The 21,443-nt window shown below is 41.2% G+C and overlaps 1 protein-coding gene across 1 annotated transcript in view; it reads right to left on the bottom strand.

Moving 5' to 3' along the window:
- The window catches only part of CEMIP2 (cell migration inducing hyaluronidase 2), a 75,518-nt gene extending 57,971 nt beyond the window's left edge, over positions 1 to 17,547 (bottom strand). Inside the window, exons 1-2 of the mRNA XM_043486544.1 lie at positions 17,403 to 17,547; positions 178 to 520 (exon numbers count right to left, since the gene is read on the bottom strand). Coding sequence (XP_043342479.1) covers positions 178 to 508 — 331 coding nt within the window. The 5' untranslated portion in view covers positions 509 to 520; positions 17,403 to 17,547. The remainder of the gene's footprint in view (positions 1 to 177; positions 521 to 17,402) is intronic.
- Between the last annotated feature and the right edge of the window lie 3,896 nt (positions 17,548 to 21,443).

Genomic DNA, 21,443 nt, shown 5'->3' with positions numbered 1-21,443 from the left:
AGAGCAATCTTTTATCATTTTCAATGGATTCCTTTAACAATTGCTCTCATTCATAAGAAGTTATAGCTCCTATTATCTAATTATATATAAGTTAGCTAGAGCCAAGTTAAGATAACAAAAGATTTTTCAGAATTTATTCTATTTCCTTCCCTTCTTTCTTCTCTTATATGTACTCACCATCTGGAGCATATTTTGAGGATATTCCTAAAATGACTGCAAGTGCAACAAAAAATGAAAAACTAGTAATAGCAAAGCAAATGAAAGTATTTTTGTGCCTCTTCTGCTTTCGGCGCTCTCTCTGGACTTGCTGTTCCTCAGATGAAAAAGCAAAGCTGGCCTGGGCTTCCTGTCGGATGGAGGTAAATTTGGCTGAAGCTTGGCTCTTTGGAGGAGGAGGGGGACGCAGTGGGACAACCTTCCCTGGAACATAGCCAGATGAACGATGGCTGTTTCCATTCTGAGGTTGCAGGAAAGCAGGGGAGTGTCCCCTGGAATTAGTGGCATGCATGATACACTGTCACTGTGAAAAGAAACAAACAAAACAAAATTTAGGCTCAGAAATGTGAGAACTGTAATGCCTTTTTTTTAGTGTGGTAAAATATATATAACATGGTACTTACCATTTTAACCATTTATAAATGTATAATCCAGTGGCATTAAGCACATTCACAATGTTGTACGACCATCACAATCATCTATTTCCAGGGCATTTTCATCATCCCAAACAGAAACTCCGTACCCATGAAGCAAAAACATTTCCCTCCTTCTCCCCAGTCACCACTGTAATGACTTTTTTGAAAATATCATCAGCTTACATCCTGATATATTAAACTGTGTCAACAATCACCTTCAGTGATCCACTTCTAATGCCACTGCTTCTCCACCCTACACACTACAATCACTTGATAACTTAATGCCCAATGCCGCACCCCAAAAATTGTCAGGAGGCAAGCAACTGCATCTTTTAAATGATACAGTGATTCTAATGGGCATCTTGATTGGGAACCACTGTTGCACGGCAGCTTTTCTCAACTGTGCGTAAGATTCCCAAGCGAAGCTTGTTAAGTAGGTAGATTCCTAGGTTTTCCACCCCACTCATTCTGGCTCATTGGGTGGAAAGAGGGCCCCGGAGTTTATATTTTTAAAATGCACCTTGGTGACACTGAATCAGGTGTTCACCCGTGAGTATAATTACTGTAAAGCTCTTCAAATTGAAGTTAAAGTCCATCTGTCATATGAGGACCACAAGGTGGTCCTAACAAGTTCCAACAGACAAGCATACATGTTTCAGTTCAGTTCAGTTCAGTCACTTAGTCGTGTCCAACTCTTTGCGACCTCATGGACTGCAGCACGCCAGGCTTCCCTGTCCATCACCAACTCCTAGAGTTTGTTCAAACTCATGTCCATTGAGTCAATGATGCCATCCAACCATCTCATCCTCTGTCATCCCCTTCTCCTCCGCCTTCAATCTTTCCCACCATCAGGGTCTTTTCAAATGAGTCAGTTCTTCGCATCAGGTGGCCAAAGTAATGGAGTTTCAGCTTCAGCATCAGTCCTTCCAATGAATACTCAGGACTGATTTCCTTTAGGATGGACTGGTTGGATCTCCTTGCAATCCAAGGGACTCTCAAGAGTCTTCTCCAACATCACAGTTCAAAAGCATAATTCTTCGGTGCTCAGCTTGCTTTATAGTCCAGCTCTCACATCCATACACGGCTACTGGAAAAACCAAAGCTTTGACCAGACGGACATTTGTTGGCAAAGTAATGTCTCTGCTATTTAATATGCTGTCTAGGTTGGTCATAACTTTTCTTCCAAGGAGCAAGTGTCTTTTAATTTCATGGCTGCAGTCACCATCTGCAGTGATTTTGGAGCCCAAGAAAATAAAGTCTGCCACTGTTTCCACTGTTTCCCCATCTATTCGCCATGAAGTGATGGGACCAGATATCATGATCTTCCTGAATGTTCAGTGTTAAGTCAGCTTTTTCACTCTACTCTTTCACCTTTATCGAGATGCTCTTTAGTTCCTCTTCATTTTCTGCCATGAGGGTGGTGTCATCTGCATATCTGAGGTTATTGATATTTCTCCCTGCAATCTTGATTCCAGCTTGTGCTTCATCCAGCCCAGCATTTCACATGATGTACACAGCATAGAAGTTAAATAAGTAGGGTGACAATATACAGTCTTGACATATTCCTTTCCCAATTTGGAACCAGTCGTTGTTCCATGTTCCATTCTAACTATTACTTCTTGACCTGCATACACATTTCTCAGGAGGCAGATAAGGTGGCCTGGTATTCCCATCTCTTGAAGAGTTTTCCATAGTTTGTTGTGATCTACACAGTCAAAAGCTTTAGCATAGTCAATGAAGCAGATGTTTTTCTGGAATTCTCTTGTTTTTTCTATGATCCAGTGGATGTTGGCAATTTGATCTCTGGTTCTCCTGCCTTTTCTAAATCCAGCTTGGACATTTGGAAGTTCACGGTTCACTGCTGAAGCCTGGCTTGGAGAATTTTGAGCATTATTTTGCTAGTGTGTGAGATGAGTGCAATTGTGCAGTAGTTTAAGCATTCTTTGGCATTGTCTTTCTTTGAGAATGAGATGAAAACTGACCTTTTCCAGTCCTGAGGCCACTGCTGAGTTTTCCAAATTTGCTGGCATACTGAATGCAGCACTTTAACAGCATCATCTTTTACGATTTGGAGTAGCTCTGCTGGAATTCCATCACCTCCACTAGTTTTGTTCATAGTGATGCCTCCTAAGGCCCACTTGACTTCACACTGCAGAATGTCTGGCTTTAGGTGAGTGATCACACCTAGAGTTATCTTGATATCACTAGAGTTATCACACCTAGTTATCTTGGTAATATAACTTATTTTTAACCATGCTATCACTTAATAGACTGTGAATTCATTTAATGAGAAAGTCTATACTATCTTTTTAAATACTGAAATTTTGTTTTAAAAAATAGCAGGCATTCAAATATCATGTTTAAATGGTTTTAAAAAATAGCTAACATTGCTAGAGCACTTACTACCTGGTCCTGTTCTAAACACCTTACATGTGTTAACTCATCTAACACATTTAATGCAACAAATCTATGAGTAGGTACCATTATCCCCATTTTACACACCAGAAAACTGAGGACTAGAAAAGTTAATTAGCTAGTTTACAGAGAACCAGGACTTGAACCCAAGAATGCTGACTAACAGTTACACTAAGGTGTCTTCCCAAATACTTGAGAGACAGTAATTTCAAAGAATCAATTCTGCAAGGGTATAAGGAGAACTGTGTTGAGTCTGAAAGGGTACTTTAATATTCTCAGAACTTCTTCATGCAGAAGTTTATCAGACTGTATATGATTCTTTCTAATCTAAGAGAACCTGACACAAACACAAAACGGCAGCCCTTTTTACTTTCTATATTCTTTATATTAAGCACTTAGTTTTTGAATAAAAGAATAAGTTTTAAATGAAACCTGACTCCAATTTTGTCAAATAAAAGAGAAGAGGGCTAGGAGGGAGAAAAAGAGAAAGAATGGAAGAAGAAGGGAGGGAGGGATAAAAGGGAAAGAAGCATTGTCATTTAATGTTCTTACTGCAACAGCTGTGGATAAATAAGAACCATGATGTTCACTACTTCTCCTCCTTAACAACTGTAGCATCTCAGAGTCACCTGACTTCATTCAATACTCTTACAATTAATCCCCCTCATCTCCTGCCAAAACAACAAAAAAGGGTACCTTTAAACTGCTCTAAACTACAGCAAATCCACTAAACACAAAATGTGACCAATTAAAGAAGCCACAAATAAGTGTTCCCAGGACCCAAACGACCTGGAAATTAATGGGGACAGAAAGGGAATCTAATCAGGAATTGATGCTGATTTTACAGAGGGCAAAGAACATTCTGAGAGTCAGTGTGTCTGTCAAAAGCACTTGGTTTGTGGAGTTTGATTTCTGAACAAAAGTAATTATTTAGATGAAGCTTAAGCTCCATAACAAAGGGAAAACAACATGATTCAAGGTGCTATTGAAGAAACTGCTGCATGTGCCAAGCAGCAGAACAAAATAATGGATACATCCTGCTGGAACAAATGAGAGAGTATGACAAAGACCCCTTTATGATCATCTATTAACAAAGAAAGGACTCAACTAGATATTCTTGAGTGCCAGGCTCACCAGGGTGAGAGGGGAATCAGACTATAATCTCCTCTGAAAGGGAGTGGGAATCTTTTATTTGAAGCTGCAATCATCTGAAACTTCATTGTTTCAGGGTGAGAAAGGCTATTATTACTTAACAGGCTGGAGGCCCCTTTTGTAGGAGATAATGTCTCCAGATGTACCCATAACAACAACAACAACAACAAAGGCAGTGAGAGGCTCAATGAAATCACCATCCCACTTGGAAAAATTTTTGTGAATGTGAATGTGAAGAATTCACAAAATGGTATCCTAACATGAAATTTCACATGGTGTCAGTCACAAACTGACAAGATCAATAAATCAAAAATAATCATGATGTGTTTTCCCCATAAATCTCCAAAACAATATATATTTTTTCTATATATTCTGAGCCGATTAGCTCTATTTTACTGAAAAACATGAAAATACATAGTAATAAATACAATCATTATTTTCCTAAATAATAAATTATTGCAACTATATTTAAGAGTAAATTTACAAGAAAATAATCATATTATATGCAGATTATCCTATTATGATTTCAGAATATATAAGACAAATACATTGCTTTAGGATTTCACTTTACATTTATGAGTTTAGTTTAGGAGTGGTATTATAAATTAATTACTTTAAAATATATTAAAAATAAAATAAATTAGTTGCTAGTTATAGATTTCAATAATTCATGGGAAAAAATGACATTTCACTCATTCAATAAACAATTGTGAGCTCTTGCTGTCATTAGAGAATTGTGGTAGGAACTATGGGTGATAAAGACAAAAGATATACAGCATCCCCAAGAAATACAATTCCTAAATTCAATTTTATTTATTTACTTTTAAAAATTATTCCAAGTATTTATTTTAAGAGTATTTGTACAAGTGAAATAGTATAAAATTTTAAACAATATTATACATAGAGTCCTAAATCCAATTTTTAAATCACTTGCTTGAAGAAAGAGTGAAATTGACCAAGGAAATATTGTAAAATACTGTGAGAGGCACTCAGGCTGTTCAATCCATAAGGTTGTTGTCTTTAGGTTGCATTAGTTTAAGTATGGGGTCCCCAAAACAAAGAAGAGACCTAACAGAGGAAAGAGGATGAAGAGTTTCCCCCAGTCTTTCAAGCTTTATTCAAAGTGAGCATTAGGTGTCATTTTAAAATTTTTACTACAGACTGAAGTTTCTACTTAATACACTGTTCATTTGTTTATACCACCTGTCATGTTTAAAAGGACTGTATTTCTAGTGGAAAGCACACAGAATACAGAAGGAACACACCAAGATTTTAAGTTATTACAGACTGTGCTAAACCTCTAAATGCAGACAATCCATAGTGAGTGATAATCCAAGTCATTCATACCAAATTTGTAAATACACTCTAAAAAGGTTTTGGAGCATAATTTTTGGTATTTAGATGTTCCTTGGAAGAATTATCTTGTGAGTATTTATTTCCTGGATGATTAAAAAACTTAGTAGCCCAAAAAGCTTGGTAATAATTAATTAAAAATAAAATCACGCAATTAAAAATCGGCACAGGGGATTTAGGCAAAATTTAAAGTAGATAATGAAAGAAATTATTAAAAATATGAAAAAAATCATATCAACTTAAAAATTTGTAAATGCTGAGAAAAAAGGGAAGCATTTTAAAACCTAGTACTTCTGTCAAATTCTCAGTTGCCCTCACACACACACACACACAAAAATCTTAAAAATTTGCTATTATTTTAAATAAAATTCCTCTCTTGTACAAAAAAGTATACCCTCAAACAAACTGCGGGAGGGGCTTATGCAGTTGGTAAGAGCATTCAATTAATTTATTTAGTTATAAGCTAAAATAATCTAAGAAAGTAATTAATTTATTTTGAAATTTCAATAACATTAAAGGAGATCATAGTTTTGGGTTTATATGATTAAAAAGGTGCATGATGTTAAGAAAATTGAAATATTCCCCTATAAAATTTTCAAACTTTGTGCTATTTCATCCATGACACCTTCTCAGGATGCCACAATAAGCTCCCTGCCTGTTCTTCCCGGTACTCTGTTTAAAACTCTTGTTGAATCACCTTGCTTTCTGTCTTACGTTTCAATTGATATAACTACATATCCCTCTCCTGCAGTTGACCAGAAGCCTCTTAAGAGCAGGTACAACATCTTACTCTTCTTGGCATTCTCATGGGAGCTTACACACAGTAGGGACTCAAGTGCTTACTGAACTTAGAACTTAAAAGTTTTCCTCTCTCTCTCTCTCTCTCTCTCTCTCTCTCTCTCTCTCTCTCTCTCTCTCGCGCGCGCGCGCGCGTGCACACACACACACACACACTCTTATACACATACACACAGATTGGAATTTCCCATCAACTCCTTTTTCAACATCCTTGAGGCTCTAGGAAATCTGTCTAATCTCTGTATTAGTTGCCCTAATTTAGAGAAAGCTGAGAACATTTCAAGCAAAAAAGTCAGCACATTAATTTTTGTAAAATGCAACCCTAATATGCAACCCAGTGTGTGACTAATAGGTATTATTAACAAATGCAAATAATAATTCTAAAGATAAAGAGCAGCAAACTATCTAGACAAGCTCAACCTTTCACAATATTTTGTAAATTTTAACCACACACTATAAAATGCAGTAGGTACTTAGGAAAAAGGAAACGTTCCATTTCACTTTATATTGTTATGCTGACAGCAAGCAAAGCTTTTATCAGAGGAAAAATCTTCTCAATACAGAGATAGCAGCAATTAATTGAAAACTCCTTTAAAAAGGTTGAGTTTTCATTTTCTTTCTACTGCTGAGCTGTTAATACAGAAGACCAATTGCCTACCACAAGTGCTCATCACTCAGTGGTTGAGTACACTTGCCCCATGGTCAGCAAAATCATCCAGCCCCTCCAACCCAATGCTGAGAGAGACCGAAAGCCCACTGCTATGCCATACATATTGGCCCCATCATATGTGCATGTGCGCTAAGTCGCTTGGGTCATCTGACTCTGGGAACCTTATGGACTGTAGCCCACCAGGCTCCTCTGTCCATGGGATTCTCCAGACAAGAATGCTGCAGTGGGTTGCCATGCTCTCCTCCAAGTGATCTTCCCCACCCAGGGATCAAACATGAGTCTCTTAAGTCTCCTGCATTGGCAGGTGTGTTCTTAATCACTAGCACCACTTGTGAAGCTCTTAGCCCCAACATACTAAACTCCTAATGAAAATGCAGCACTTTTGACTGATTTAAGCTCTCCTAAATCCTGCCTACACTTGATATGAAAGCTTATTTTTGAATGGAAAATTCAGGCTTGTAGGAACTGTCGAGAAGCTGGCATGATCTCCTCAAGCATATCTTTCTTGGAGTAAGGACATAACTGGAGAATCAGTATCCAAGCTAAAGGTCAGTTTTACAAGTGTGTCTATTTTCCAACAGTTTCAGTACAACTGGCCAAAACCTGGTTAAGGAAACTTTTCCTTTTATTAATATCTTAGTACGTCTTTGTAACACATTGACTGATATGCTCAGTCACAGCAAAAAGTAAAAGTAAAACACGCCAGGAAAGAGAGGTGTTCATAAATTATCATGAAAACAAATGATAACTTTGTTTATAATTACTAGTAATGACGGGGAATGACCCTGATAATGGAAAAGAAGAAGAGGGCGACAGAGGATGAGATGGCTGGATAGCATCACCGATGCAATGGACATGAACTTGGGCAAACTCCCGGAGATGGGGAGGGACAGGGAGGCCTGGCGTCCTGCAGTCCATGGGGTCGCAGAGAGTTGGACACGACTGGGTGACTGAACAACAACAAATCATGACCTAATAAAATTCTTAACTGTCTTCTAATGGCTTTGAGCTTTCAATTAATAGTTCTAACTTCCAATCTCCTATTTATAGGAAAAGGACAAAAAAGAATAATATCAAGGTGATTTTCAGGTTTGGGCTTTGTGTGGGAGAAGTAGGATATTTCATCTAGTTTTGTTTTAGATTCAGGTTATATCACTGATAAACAATGAGCTCAGTAGCTCAATCATACAAAAACTATTCAGTAAGAAACAAACTTCGCAAAGCTGACTTTCAGGATCTTTAATTTCACATACTGTCAAATATTTAAGTGTTATCAATATTCTCGTACAAAGATTTTCAAATGCAAAGAATAAAGCAAAGAGAGTTTCAGAAGGGGGAATTCTCTTCTACATAGTTTAGCAGAATATACTTTATTTCATAGTCTATTATCAGAGCGCACAAGATAAAATATACTTTTCTACAGCAAACACTGCAAAGGAATTCAGCATAAATGCTAGGTCTATTCCTACAACTATTTGAGAGAAAATAGACAGAAGTTGGGAAAAAATTAAGTTCACTTTCATTGTAAGCAGAATCTAAAAGAACTGAATACCCTGAGATGTCCACACAGAACAGTGCCTTCACTCTGTCACATTCACATTCTGCCTTACTGCCCAGCACTTGTCACAGCCCTTCTGTCTTTTTCCTTCAACTCCCAAAAGCAGGATGAGTCACTATCACCCGGTACATTCCCAAGAAACAAGACACTGTGCAGTTAGTTTACCTGCACTGGTTCCTGTTCACTTTGCTAATTACCTAAATCAATGTTCAGAAGTAGAAGGGGAATGCACTAAACCTTAATGATAAACAGCTTCCTATGAAGTGAAAGGATAAGGGACTGAGGCTCTTTAATCCTATTCTTTCTCCACTTGGTCAATACAGACACATATGATGAATGATATACTCAAAAGTTAACCTACTATTATGTATAAATATCAACAGTCTCTTGCCTTCTAGTTTGGCATCCTATATTGCTCACATCTCTCCCCTCAAAGGGAAATAACTCTCTTAATATACACTAACTCTATTAAACAACAATACAGAGAAATCATATGGAATATTTCAAATGTATAGTCCTAAAAAGACTAAATTTACTTTAAAAAATGTTTTGCCACTAAGCGTTTGCATTGGAATAATTATTACTTAAAGTTAGAAGACATTTTTTTCCCTGCTTAGAAATTTACTTTTCATTTAACCTATACTCTCTTTGTCAGAAAACTGTAGTCAGGAAACAGTAAATCCCTGGCAAAGAAAAATTAACTACAAATACCAAGAGTTTGCTTACATGGAAAACAAGAAAACAATACATGCTTATGGGGCCTGTACTTAAGGATTTCCGATTAGCTAATTAGTTACAATTGCACTGAAATGTTCATATCCTTGGCAAATTCTATTGGAATCTCTTGTTAAAATATGGATCTCTCAAAACAAAGAGTATTTATACTATCTAATGCCCAAAATAAACCCAGTGAACACTTTCCCACTCTAAAGCTAAGTTGAGTGAGTGACCTTTAAGAAATAGTTTAATTCATTATTTCACTCCTCTCATTTATGCAAAACATAGGAGGCAGATGTCTGATTTGTCTGCCACCAAATATACTCATTAATCCTGTCTTTTTTCAAATCTGTTAGCCTATCCATGAAAAGCAAGCTTGACCCTAAAGCCAAGATGGCTGATAGAGTGAAAAGGCTGGAGAACGTTATCCCAGGAAACAAAAGAGAAGCAAAGGGAGCAAAAAATACAGATTTACATACTAAGGCGGAAGAAAGGGTGACAACTGAGGAATAGCGAACATTCCTCACCTAATCAAAAATAAAATTAAAAAAAAAAAAAAAAAAAGCAAAGTAAGTAGGCCTCTGGTTGGAAGTAGAAAAAGAAAAAACTAAAGGATAAAACTAGAGGATGACTATTTTTCAACTTGGAAAATTGAAGACAGAATGAGAGGGTCATTTTACCTACCAGTCCTCCGCTCCTCACTTCTGTCTCCTTTCTTCTGCTTATTATTTCTCAGATTCCTCCTTCTCCTTAATTCTTTCTCCTGAAAAGCTGTTCTCTTTTCTTCTCCTCCCTCTCAAGTCTTTAGACCATCCCCCTTCACTCTTGTGGAGACTCCCAACCTGCTGACAGTGAAGGATGGCCGTGCAGAGGCACACAATGGCAGGCGGAGGCATGTCATCAGCCTTGCAGCTGGCCTTTGAAAGAAAGAACCAAAGCCTAAGCCTGACCCGAGGGAGGCCGATTTAATTAAGATCACAGCAAAGGACAGAGCTGCCTGTGGGCTGCAGGGACGAAGCTTTACGATGCTCTTCCAGAAGCAAAATTCAAGAAAGTCGTGGTGGTAGAATGTTGAAAGGTGGGAAAAAAGAAAAGACAATAGAGATGTGATAAATAAGCATTAACTGTACCAATAGTTTATAATCCAGTGACATACAGACATCAAAATGCAATGACAGTAGGAAACATGTAACAAGTATGTTTTGACATGCCTTTCAAACTAAGAAATATTCCAGATGAATAATGCGATGACCAGACTGAAGTGATCCAGGCTATTCAATTCAGCAACAAAGCAAATTTTCTATTAACGATAGGGCTAGGACCATAATCCAAATGTGTAATCTTTTTACCTATACAACATAGTCTATTTTTAACACAGTATATCTAAGAGAAAAGCCTTATCAAACAGAGAATGTGTACGGACTTGGGCATCACTTATGAGACAAAGATTTTGTGAAGGTTAGGACCCAGTAATACAAAAAATATACATAACTCTACCTTAAAGGAGCTCCTAGTCTAGTGTTGGAGGTGGGGGTGGGGGCGAAGGAGCTCAAAGTCTAGTGTTGGAGGTGGGGGTTGGGGCCGACACAGGTAAACAAGTAATAACAATACACATTGAGGCAAAGACACTGGGCTGGTGTGTCTAAAGAGGGATAGCCTGGTTTTATTTAATTCCAAACTTACCCAAATGTATACCATCAGACTACTACTAATAGCTTCCTTTGTATGTGTGAACTAAAATTTACCACTAAATTTTGCCCCTAAAATGACAACACATTGTCCGGCAATAACCAATACAGGGAGAAAACAACGAACTCATGAGGTCTTTCGTATTCTCTGAAAGGCTGGCTGGTGGGTGTCATCCATGGGTGAGTTTCTGGCCAAAATATTAATACAAAAGAATTACAGCCCCTGTCCTCCTAGGGCTTGTAAAAACTAGGCTTGTGAAAACTATAGGGACCATATTAACCTCCTCCACAGTCTCTTTGACATTTGAATTCAAGAGTATCAGAGAGTCAAAAGGTAGGATCTCCACTGAACGAGCAATTACTCAGAACTAGAGCAGAGATTGGACTCTGCATGGCTGAACAGGGACAGACTACAGCCAGCAGAAGAAGGCAAACAAAAAAAAAAAAAAAGAAGAAGAAGAAGGCAAACAGGGGCTGAGTGATGAGCTCACATGCCACAAACAAGAAATACTTTAGGCTAGAAGAAATACTTTAAAGCTAAGGCCAAGCTCAGATGACATGGCAACCAGGCATCTGGGGAAGGTTATCCAAGAACTGACCATATATTGTCAAGGGTGGCCATATCGTAAGGACAGACATTGTCTAAATCAGCAGGCACTTGGGAAAACAGCAACTAACATCCATCGAAAGATGTCATTAATCATGCAGAGAAGACGATTCACCTCTCATTTGGCCTTTTCACCTATATCTTCATACACAGCCCTCTGCCTAGCAAACTGCTAGCTTCTCAGCATTACTGGCTCTTCATTGTACGACATTGGATGGTTAGGGGATGGCTGTGACTAAGCACCAATTAAACAATTAAAGCCATACCTTTGCACTAATGAAATATAATATTTTTTAAATCTTCATATGTGTATGTTCAGTTGTGTCTGACTCTTTGTGGCCCCATGGACTGTAGCCCACCAGGCTTCTCTGTCCATGGGATTCTCCAGGCAGGAATACTTGCCATGCATGCCCTCCTCCAGGGGGTCCTCCCAATCCAGAGATAGGTCTCTTGCATTGCAGGCAGATTCTTTACCATTGAGCCACGGGGGAAGCAAAAATGATGTTATATGTGTGGGTTTTTTTTTTTTAAGCCACATTTTTTTTAATGACTCTTTTTTTTCATTCCTTCTGAAACAGGAATCAGGCATTTATTTGTCCTTATGCTACACTTAATTTTTCCAATCCCTAAAATATTAAAATGAATTTTCTAACTTTGTTGTGTGTTTAAAAAAGAAAAGCTCATTTATTCTTCAGGAAAATGAGTCGCTATAAACAGAGACCATTATGGTAAGAGAAGGCTTCCAGTCTTATGTTACTAACCAGTAATTAGGCAAGAGCCCCCAAATCAATAATAATTTTATTCTTCAGAGACACTTAGTATTCAGAGATGACTAGGACATCTAGTTTGTGGAGAATATGCATATGTTCTAATAGTTACATCAAACTCAGAGTCAATGAGGACAATTCTTTTCTTGGTTGCTCCATATGGATTGTCTCAAACTGCAACCTTTTCAGGCAACAACAATGTTCCTTCCAGTCACACTACTAAATGCAATGTTAAAGTCAAGAAGAGCCTGGCGGGCTACAGTCCATTGGGCCGCAAAGAGTGGGACATGACTGAGCGGGTAAGCAAAGCAAAGCTAAGATCACCACAAGCTCTCCTAGGCAAACTTTTCATAATATAAAATCTCATCAAATTCTGCCAAGGTTTCATTTGTAGTCCAAATGAAGATGAAGCACTGATAAAATAAATGTAAAAGATTAATCATGTATCATCATGTAATGAAAAGAAATATCTTGTTATAAGCCTGATTAGTCTAATAATAATTTCAGAGCAGATTTACCTACTAGATCAAAGGACTCATTTGTTGGGAGATAGGGATTCTATGTTTCAGGTCATACACAGCTTTGAGTCTGTTTCACTTTTTGTAAAGAGACATTTTAATAAAGACCCTATGCCTCATACATCTCTGTATCATTCACAGCAACTTGCCAGTGCCTTGTACATCTTAGGAATGTAATCAGATATTTGCTGAACATAGTTTCTAACAAGCAGCATTAAAGTCTTCTCAAAGCAAGTACAGGGAAAACAAAAGAACACGCAAACCTATTTCTAACATGTTTTTATCATATGATTCAAACACAAATCTGAATAATGTTCCCAGGAACTTGCTTCTTTTTAAAAATGTGCACTTCAACAATACTTTAAGCTGGTATACTATTTATGGAAAATGCAAGTAAAGTTAACATTACTTTTACACTTAGTTCCTTATTTGACAAATTTATTACAAGTAGCTTCACCCCCTCTATGCACCATACCACATCTAGATGCTCGCAAATGAAACAGAAGGTATAGTGTCTGCCTTCAACTTGGGTGCAATGGGTTTCTAAGCCCAAATGCAAGTTATTTCATTATTAAAACATTAAAATAACTAAGTTCTAACAAAACCAAACAGGAGCATATTAGAGTATATTGGAGAAAAAGAAAAAATGCTGGCTGAAAATAGGGACAAAGGGGTTCTTGTCCCCACTCAGCCATTAATTTACTACATGACCTTACCTAATTAGTTAGCCTCTGTGGGTCTCAACTTCCTCATTTTAATATTATTTTTGAAGCCCATTAAACTGCATGTCAAGACTCAGCATGTAACTGTCCTGAAAACTGATTTATAGTCATGCCACCCTCCCCCCTAAAAAGTCACATGTAACATGGCAGTTTTAAATATCTGAGTATGGATTTCTATCAAAGGCAATTTATTAAAATGTCAGATGAGCTTAAGTCTATTTCAAGTGGAGAATTAAGGCACATGTATTAAAGCAAGTACTGTTTACAGATTCAAGTTTCACCTAGACAGCAGCTGTTGCTATTGAGAGCACAACCTTTCTTTAACAGGGTAGTTGAAAATTATACCTCTTTACAAATGGAGAAAACTATTAAGGGTGATTTTCATGGTCTCAGAAACACAGATGCATAGCTTTTTGTTAGGATCAAGAAAAGCAGTAGAACAAGCCTGGCTTGGGAGGCAGGAAGGAGAGCACGGAAGTTACAGTACACACCCAGACAAGCCCCTCTCATTTGATGTACTGTGCTAGACAGCCTATACGTCTAATTAGTGTTCACAACCCAAACGCAATGAAAAGATTTCCCAGGGCTGAGATGAAGATGGTGGGAACAAGTGAGCTTTACCATATGACAACAGCTGAAGACTTACACGCAAGATGGGATTCAGATCCCTCAGGAAAGGGCCAATAAAACAGACATCTGTGACTGAGACCAATTACACTAAGATATAAACTGGATCTATTTACAGCTGTTACAAAAAGAACATATTTTGAACGTACCAAATAATAGCACTGGAGCGACTGAACTGAACTGACTGATATGGTACTTTATCATATATATAGCAAATTAAATCAAAGTTAATCCTCAAAGAATTCCATAAAGTCATTTTACAGATGAAGAAACAATTATGTGAAAAATCAGGGGATTTGGCTGATAAGCAAACGGTCAACTGTCAGCCTTGTTTTCAACTCAGTTCTGACTTCAAGTCCTCCAATCTTTATATTTCAAAATAGTACTCTAACATCAGTTTCCAGCCCCTACTATTTTGTCTGATTTGGCAAATTTTATTTTTTCACTAAATTGCTTCCCCCTCCCATTCCTGATTGGATCCTCCTCTGGGTTCCTAAAGCATTCTATGCATGATTCTCCACTTACTGGGCCTTCTAATTGTTCACTTCCTTTTGCCCCTGAATAGACTCATTTCTTCAATAGCAGAGATTGTTTTATCCTTCTTTATAGATGGAGGCCACCAGAGACTATCTTTGCTCCTCGTGACCTCTCAAATTTCAACCATTTCATCTAACTCCCTCTCTCTACCAAAAAGAATACTCGGCCAAAAGAGTGGGCAATCAGATTGCTTCCAGACAGCCTGACACACAATAGGTGGTTAATAATTGTTAGCTGAAGGGATGGTGGGTGGTGGATGGTGGATGATGTAATACTTGTAAATATTTTACAGCACTTTACAAGGTATGCATTTACATACAGCATTTCCTGTGAGTCTGAAACTGTTAATTTGATAATGAAAATTTAAGTTTTCTTACCCAACATCTGGTTCATCATTCTCAATTGCAGAAACCTGCCCAGAGGCACCTAGCTAGAAGTAGTAACTTTTCAACTTCAGAAATTGCCCACAAGCCTACCTCACTCTCTTGCTTTGCTTCCTTTTCATTTCAAACATAGCTGTTTGAGAACAGGCTCGATTATGTCTATTGGAACATGAATAAGGTGTTGTCCTGTTCTTATTTCCTGTTGTGAAACCTGAGACTTTTGAAAATTTGAAGGGTTGGTTATCAGCCAGATCAAGAAAAGAGACTTTACTCAGACAATTAGCTGTGACAAAGGAAATCTAAACAAGTACCATGTAAGAATTTATTGATTCAAATTTCCTGTCCACATACACAGTGCCCAGTCCTCAGCCTGCCTGCTCATTCACAGACTGTTAAAGAGAAACAGGTGATGACTCAGAATTCACTTTTAACATTACTTTTCTGGACCTCTAAACACATTCAGGTAAAACAGCATCAAGGGGACTGAACTGAAAAAACTAAAAGACTTTAAGTTACACACACACACACACACACACACACACACACACACACACACACACACACACACACACACCTGCAGCACAGACAGGCAAAAAGTTGAGAGGTGTGATTTTACTGCACAGGATAAAGCACCAGAAGGCACTACCCAACATTTACTAAGAAAATGAGTGAGTGAGTGAAAGTCGCTCAGTTGTGTCTGACTTTTTGCGACCCCATGGACTATAAAGTCCACGGAATTCTCCAGGCCAGAATACTGGAGTGGGTAGCCTTTCTCTTCTCCAGGGGATCTTCCCAACCCAGGGATCGAACCCAGGTCTCCCGCATTACAGGTGGATTCTTTACCAGCTGAGCCACAAGGGAAGCCCTTACTAAGGGAAGCCCATACTAAGCAGAAGTGCACTATCTTCTATTTCGCCCAGAAATGCAAACTCTTTTGGAACTTTGAGTAGCTAATCAAAGACACAACCAAAGTGTGATGCCTGACCAATTCTGAAAATAGCAAGCTTCCTTCAAGGGTCAAACAAACATTAATAGCTCCATTCTAGCCAACCAAAGAACCATAAATCTAATATTTTAAATGTATTGGTTTTAAAAACAGAGACGTTTCCAACAGGTAAGCAGGCTGTTTTGAGGATTCAGTCCTCCCTCAGCTCAGGTGAAACTTCCCTTCATCCCCCTTCCTCTGAATCATTCTCACTTTGTTCTGGGAAGAGCTACAGAAGGTGGCATCTGCACACTCTTAACACATGAAATTATGCAATATCACATCACAATCACACTTACAGAAGGGGAGTGAATACAAACCAGTGAGTGGCTCCTGTGCAGAATGAAAGTTCTTAAAATTATGAAGCACTCTATTCGTAACCCCTAGTGCTGATGAAAGGAGACATATATCAAAGTCTGTTTTCCTAACCTAATGCGGAGAATTTAAGTGAGTGGCTTCCGCTCCATGGGAACTCTGGTGACACAAATCAACCCTCAGCAGAGAGCATCCAGGGACGTCAGAACCTTAATTTTATTGCAAGGAGTGTAGCAATCAGCATTAACCAGCACTCAGGGGTCCTCGCAGAACCAGACCCCCTTCTTTTGCCAAGACCTCCCAACTTTGCAGAGGAAAGCCAGAAGTGGAGGATCCAGTGCTAAGCCTTTCCCCAGCTTTAAAGAAAGCTGCACGGAGATCTTAAAGAGTCGCCCCACCATAACTAACAGAAACTGGGGTGGGGGACAATGGGGGTGGGAACCAACCCAACGGGAACAGAGACAAAGATCACCCCAAACGAGTACGCGCGCGCGCACTGAAGCCGAAAGTCTGCAATGCACATTCCACCAGCCTTTCACTGTAGTCGGCTTCCTGTGGGGTTTATTCCCCCAAACCAGCCCTCTCCAAAAAGTTTAAGGCTGTTCACACCGACTTTCAAAGGTCCATTGTTTCCTTCCCCGTAAAAGTAATGAAAAGAGAGAGGCAGAGAAAGAAATCAAGACTCGGTTCCCAAAGACCCTTTCTCATGGAGAGGACTTACTCTGGGGAGCCTTGTTACTCCTAACCCAAAGAGGGGAGAGGCGGTGCGCGGGGGCAGGGCGGGAGGGTGCTGTTGGGGGGCGGCAGGATGTTTGCCGCTCCAACAGAAAGGCCCAGATGCGACTCCTGGGAGCCAGGAAGGACCGGAGGACCCCCGTCCGCGTCCTGGCAGTGGCCCCCAGCTCGGAGCAAGGGAGACCGGGCAGGAGAGGGGGCTGGTGACCCAGTTACTTCTTACCTTCCCCTCCCCCGCTTAGCGCTGGCTAATTCAGGTGCCTACACAGCAGTCCAAAGAGACTGGGCAGAGCTCCTGGCGTCCCAAGGTCCGGATCTTCCCTCCATGGCCAGGGAGCCCCTCCAGCCCCGGAGCCCGCCGCCGCCGCCGCCGCCGCTACTGCTGCTTTTACGCAACTGGCAGCCGCAGCCTCTGCCTGGAGGTGAAATACTCTCCTCCCGGGAGTGACGCGCACTTCCCTCCGCCTCCGCCTCCTCCTCCTCCAGTCCCGAGCCTCCGGGGCAAGGGCCTCGGCTCGCTCTCTCCAGCTCAGCCGCTCCGCTTTCGCCGTCCCTTCCCCTTCGGGAGGAAGAGGAGGAGAATCGTGGCCCGGGCCGCAGCGTCCCCGCGACAACAGGGAGAAGGCGGCCGCTCGGGGGCAGAGCGGGGTCCCGGGAGTCGGGCTCGTCCCTGGTCGGCGGGCGCCGCGGCTCGCTCAAGTCGCGCTCAGCCTCCGCCGGCCAGACAAGCAGCCCGGCTCTGCGGGGCAGAAGGCTACGGATTGGGCGCGCGGGCGGGCTAGACGAAGAAGGCGGGGGGAGAGGAGGAGCCTGCGGCGGGAGGAGGTGGCGGCCGCGCAGGGCTCCGCCCGCTTCGCTCCAGCTGCGGACACAGCACTTAGCGCCTCTCGCCGCCGCGCCCAGAACAGCGCCTGACCGCCCGGTTGCCGGAGCAGCCCTTCCAACCAGCGCCCCCCGCTGCGGCACCCATCACCTCCAGGGTTAAGCTTAACCTGAGCCTCATCGCCTCTCAGCTGAGCTTGACTCTGCACCTCCATCACATCCCCATTGAGCCTGACAACGGCACCCCGACACTCCCAGCTGAACCCGACACTTAGCCACCCATCACTCCACGGCTGACCTGGACATTTTACCCCTATCACCTTTCGGCTAAGCCTGACTTTGCGCCGCAGCCTCTCAAGGCTGAACCGAACAGGCTCCTTCATCGCTCCTGGCTGAGCCAAACTGCGCCTAGCATCCCCGAAGGGACTTGGCAACTCCCGAAAATTTTCTGTGCGCTCCGCCACTGCACCAAGGCTGCCCCCACCTGGCCAATCACTGGCGCTGGTTTCTTAGCCTTTTCGGGAGAACTCAGGACAGCTCCTCCGGCGGCAGAGAGTGATCTCGGCATCCAGCTCAGTATAAATACACCTATGTCTCCCCCACTTCCCTTGCCTGCACCACTCTGGAGCGGCTGTCGCTTGCGGGAGTGGCGCTGAAAACCACTCCCTGGCCCACCGCAACGCTGTACCTTTCTTATGGACACCCATAACAAGGCTGGGATACCCTGAGGCCACCACACCTGGGGCTGCTTCCGTCGAGGAAAGCCTTGGCTCCCGCTGAGGGCGTGGCCAGCGCTTGATCAGTCAGACCCACGAGGTCCCGGGCTAAAGACAGCAGTAGGACTGCCAAATCCAGGCTGTCGTCATCCGCCACTTAATTCGGAACTGGAAGTTTTCCCTCTAGGGAACTCTTTCAGTGGATACTGTACAGATAGGACTGTTCGGTTTTCAGGCTTGCCTTTTTTTTTCCTCCGCCCTTTTAATAAAAACTCAGTCATGTAGCTATGACACATACAGCAGGCGGGAAAGGGAATTCCCTATTTCGAGGGTTTTGGTTCAGGACTTTGTTGGAATTAATCTTTCTAAATTTTGGCTGATAAAATTCCCGAGAGGCACTGAAAGTTTTGGATTCCGGGACCTAGCACCACCTACTGAATTAGAGGTGCCGGGAATGTGCAAGTTTGAGAAAAAGTGCTAGAAGGCATCCTGGAATTAAACAAAACCTTGTAAAGACCTCTGTAAAATAGCAATACGGTCTAATGCTGAGGCCTTAAAGAAACCACCCAACTTTGATGGCCACGGCCCTTTCTGTCAGAGAGAAAAGTGAAAGTCAAAGTCACTCAGTCCTGTCCGACTCCCTGGAGTGGGTAGCCGTTCCCTTCTCCAGAGGATCTTCCCAACCCAGGAATTGAATCCAGGTCTCCCACATTACAGGAAGATTCTTTACCAGCTGAGCTACCAAGGAAGCCAGAGGGAGGAAGGTTCTTAAAATAAGGCAGATGTTTTCCAAGGACAAACCGGGGTAACAAACGACAATTTTAGTTGTCTATGGTTTTTCCAGTGTATGGATGTGAGAGTTGGACTATAAAGAAAGCTGAGCGCCAAAGAATTGATGCTTTTGAACTGTGGTGTTGGAGAAGACTCTTGAGAATCCCTTGGACTACAAAAATCCTAAATACTACAGTCCATCGTATAGGAAATCAGTCCTGAATATTCATTGGAAGGACTGATGCTGAAGCTGAAACTCCAATACTTTGGGCACCTGATGCAAAGAACTGACTCATTTGAAAAGATCCTGATGCTGGGAAAGATTGAAGGCTGGAGGAGTAGGGAAAAAATAGAGGATGCGATGGTTGGATAGCATCACCGACTTGATGAACATGAATTTGATTAAACTCTGGGAGTTGGTGATGGACAGGGAAGCCTGGCATGCTGCAGTCCATGGGGGTTGCAAAGAGTCGGACATGACTGAGCGACATAATTGAACTGAAAGGTAAAATGTCCACAACCATGCCTTGTAAAGACAGGACAGGATCTGTATCACCCTGTGTGGTAGGCTAAAAAATGGTCCCCCAAAAATATCAGATTCTAATTATTAAAACCTGGCGATGTCCCCTTATATAGAAACAGAGTCTATACACATTAAGGATCGTGAGTTAAAGAGATTATCCTGGGTTTTCAGGGTAAGCCCTAGCTGCAATCACATGTATTCTTACAAAAGGAAGGCAGAGAGGAAAAGGTAATGTTGACCAGGAAGGCAGGGATTGGAGTGATGCAGTCAAGGAATGCCAGCAGTAACCAGAAGCTGGAAGAGACAAGGAAAGATTCTCCCCTGGAGCCTCCAGAGGGATAGCGGTCCTGCTCTCACCTTGATTTCAGACTTCTGGCCTCCAGGAGCCTCAGAGAATAAACTTCTGTTGTCTTAAGCCCCCACATTTGTAGTAATATGTTACAGCAGCCATAGGGAACAAATATAGCCAGTGCCGACTTTACATTAAAATGCCCATTTTCTGAATCTTTATTATGTGCCGAGTACTTTGTTTAAAGTTGGGACAGCTCATATAATCCTCCCAATTTTAAAGAAGAAGATACTGAGACTCAAAGTTTAAGGAGCCTGCCAAGTTCACATAGCAGGAGCCTATTGGAATAAAGCCAGCCAACAACTCAAAAATCAAAAATAGTCATTAAAAGTTTACATAAACTATTGTAATGAAAGCTTTGGTTTTAAAGAGATCTTATTTCTATAACCTATGTGTGCATGCACGCTCAGTTGCTCAGTCGTGTCCAATTCTTTGCGACACTATGGACCATAGACCACCAGACTCCTCTGTCCATGGTATTCTCCAGGCAAGAATACTGGAATGGGTTACCATGCCCTCCTCCGGGGGATCTTCCAGATCCAGAGAGCGAACCCACATCTCTTACATCTCTCCTGCAATTGCAGGCAGGTTCTTTACCACTAGCATCACCTGGGAAGCCCCTCTATAACCTATATATATTGCCAAAACCAAAGAAAATGGATGTTGACAGTAGGGGAGGCTGTGCATGTGAAAGGAAGGCAAAGGCTATAGGGGGACTCAAGGCATTTTCTGCTTTGTGTTGTGAGCCAAATGCTGCTCTAAATAAACTCAATTAACAAAAACAAAAAAGCGGGGGGAGCAGGTTAAATCTTTGTGTAACCTATCTTTGAGAATTTTATTACCTTTTGTTCTTGGATATTTATCTGAAATATGAAAAATCAAAGGTCCTTAAAAAAACAAAGGATGGTTTTGAAACTAATGTGAAAGGATGTTACAAAGGAGACAAAACAAAGTGAGGGGTCACAGAATGGAATTGATGTTATCACCGATTGGGTCCCCAGGGAAGCAGGCTCTGAGACAGAGGGGCAGCGCGGTCATGAAAGAATGCCCATGAGGTTGACACCTGTGGAGGGTGGAACAGGA

The sequence above is a fragment of the Cervus canadensis genome, chromosome 14 (assembly GCF_019320065.1).
Source record: "Cervus canadensis isolate Bull #8, Minnesota chromosome 14, ASM1932006v1, whole genome shotgun sequence".
In the NCBI taxonomy this organism is placed as follows: Eukaryota; Metazoa; Chordata; class Mammalia; order Artiodactyla; family Cervidae; genus Cervus; species Cervus canadensis.
This window is presented reverse-complemented; position numbering and strand designations above follow the sequence as displayed.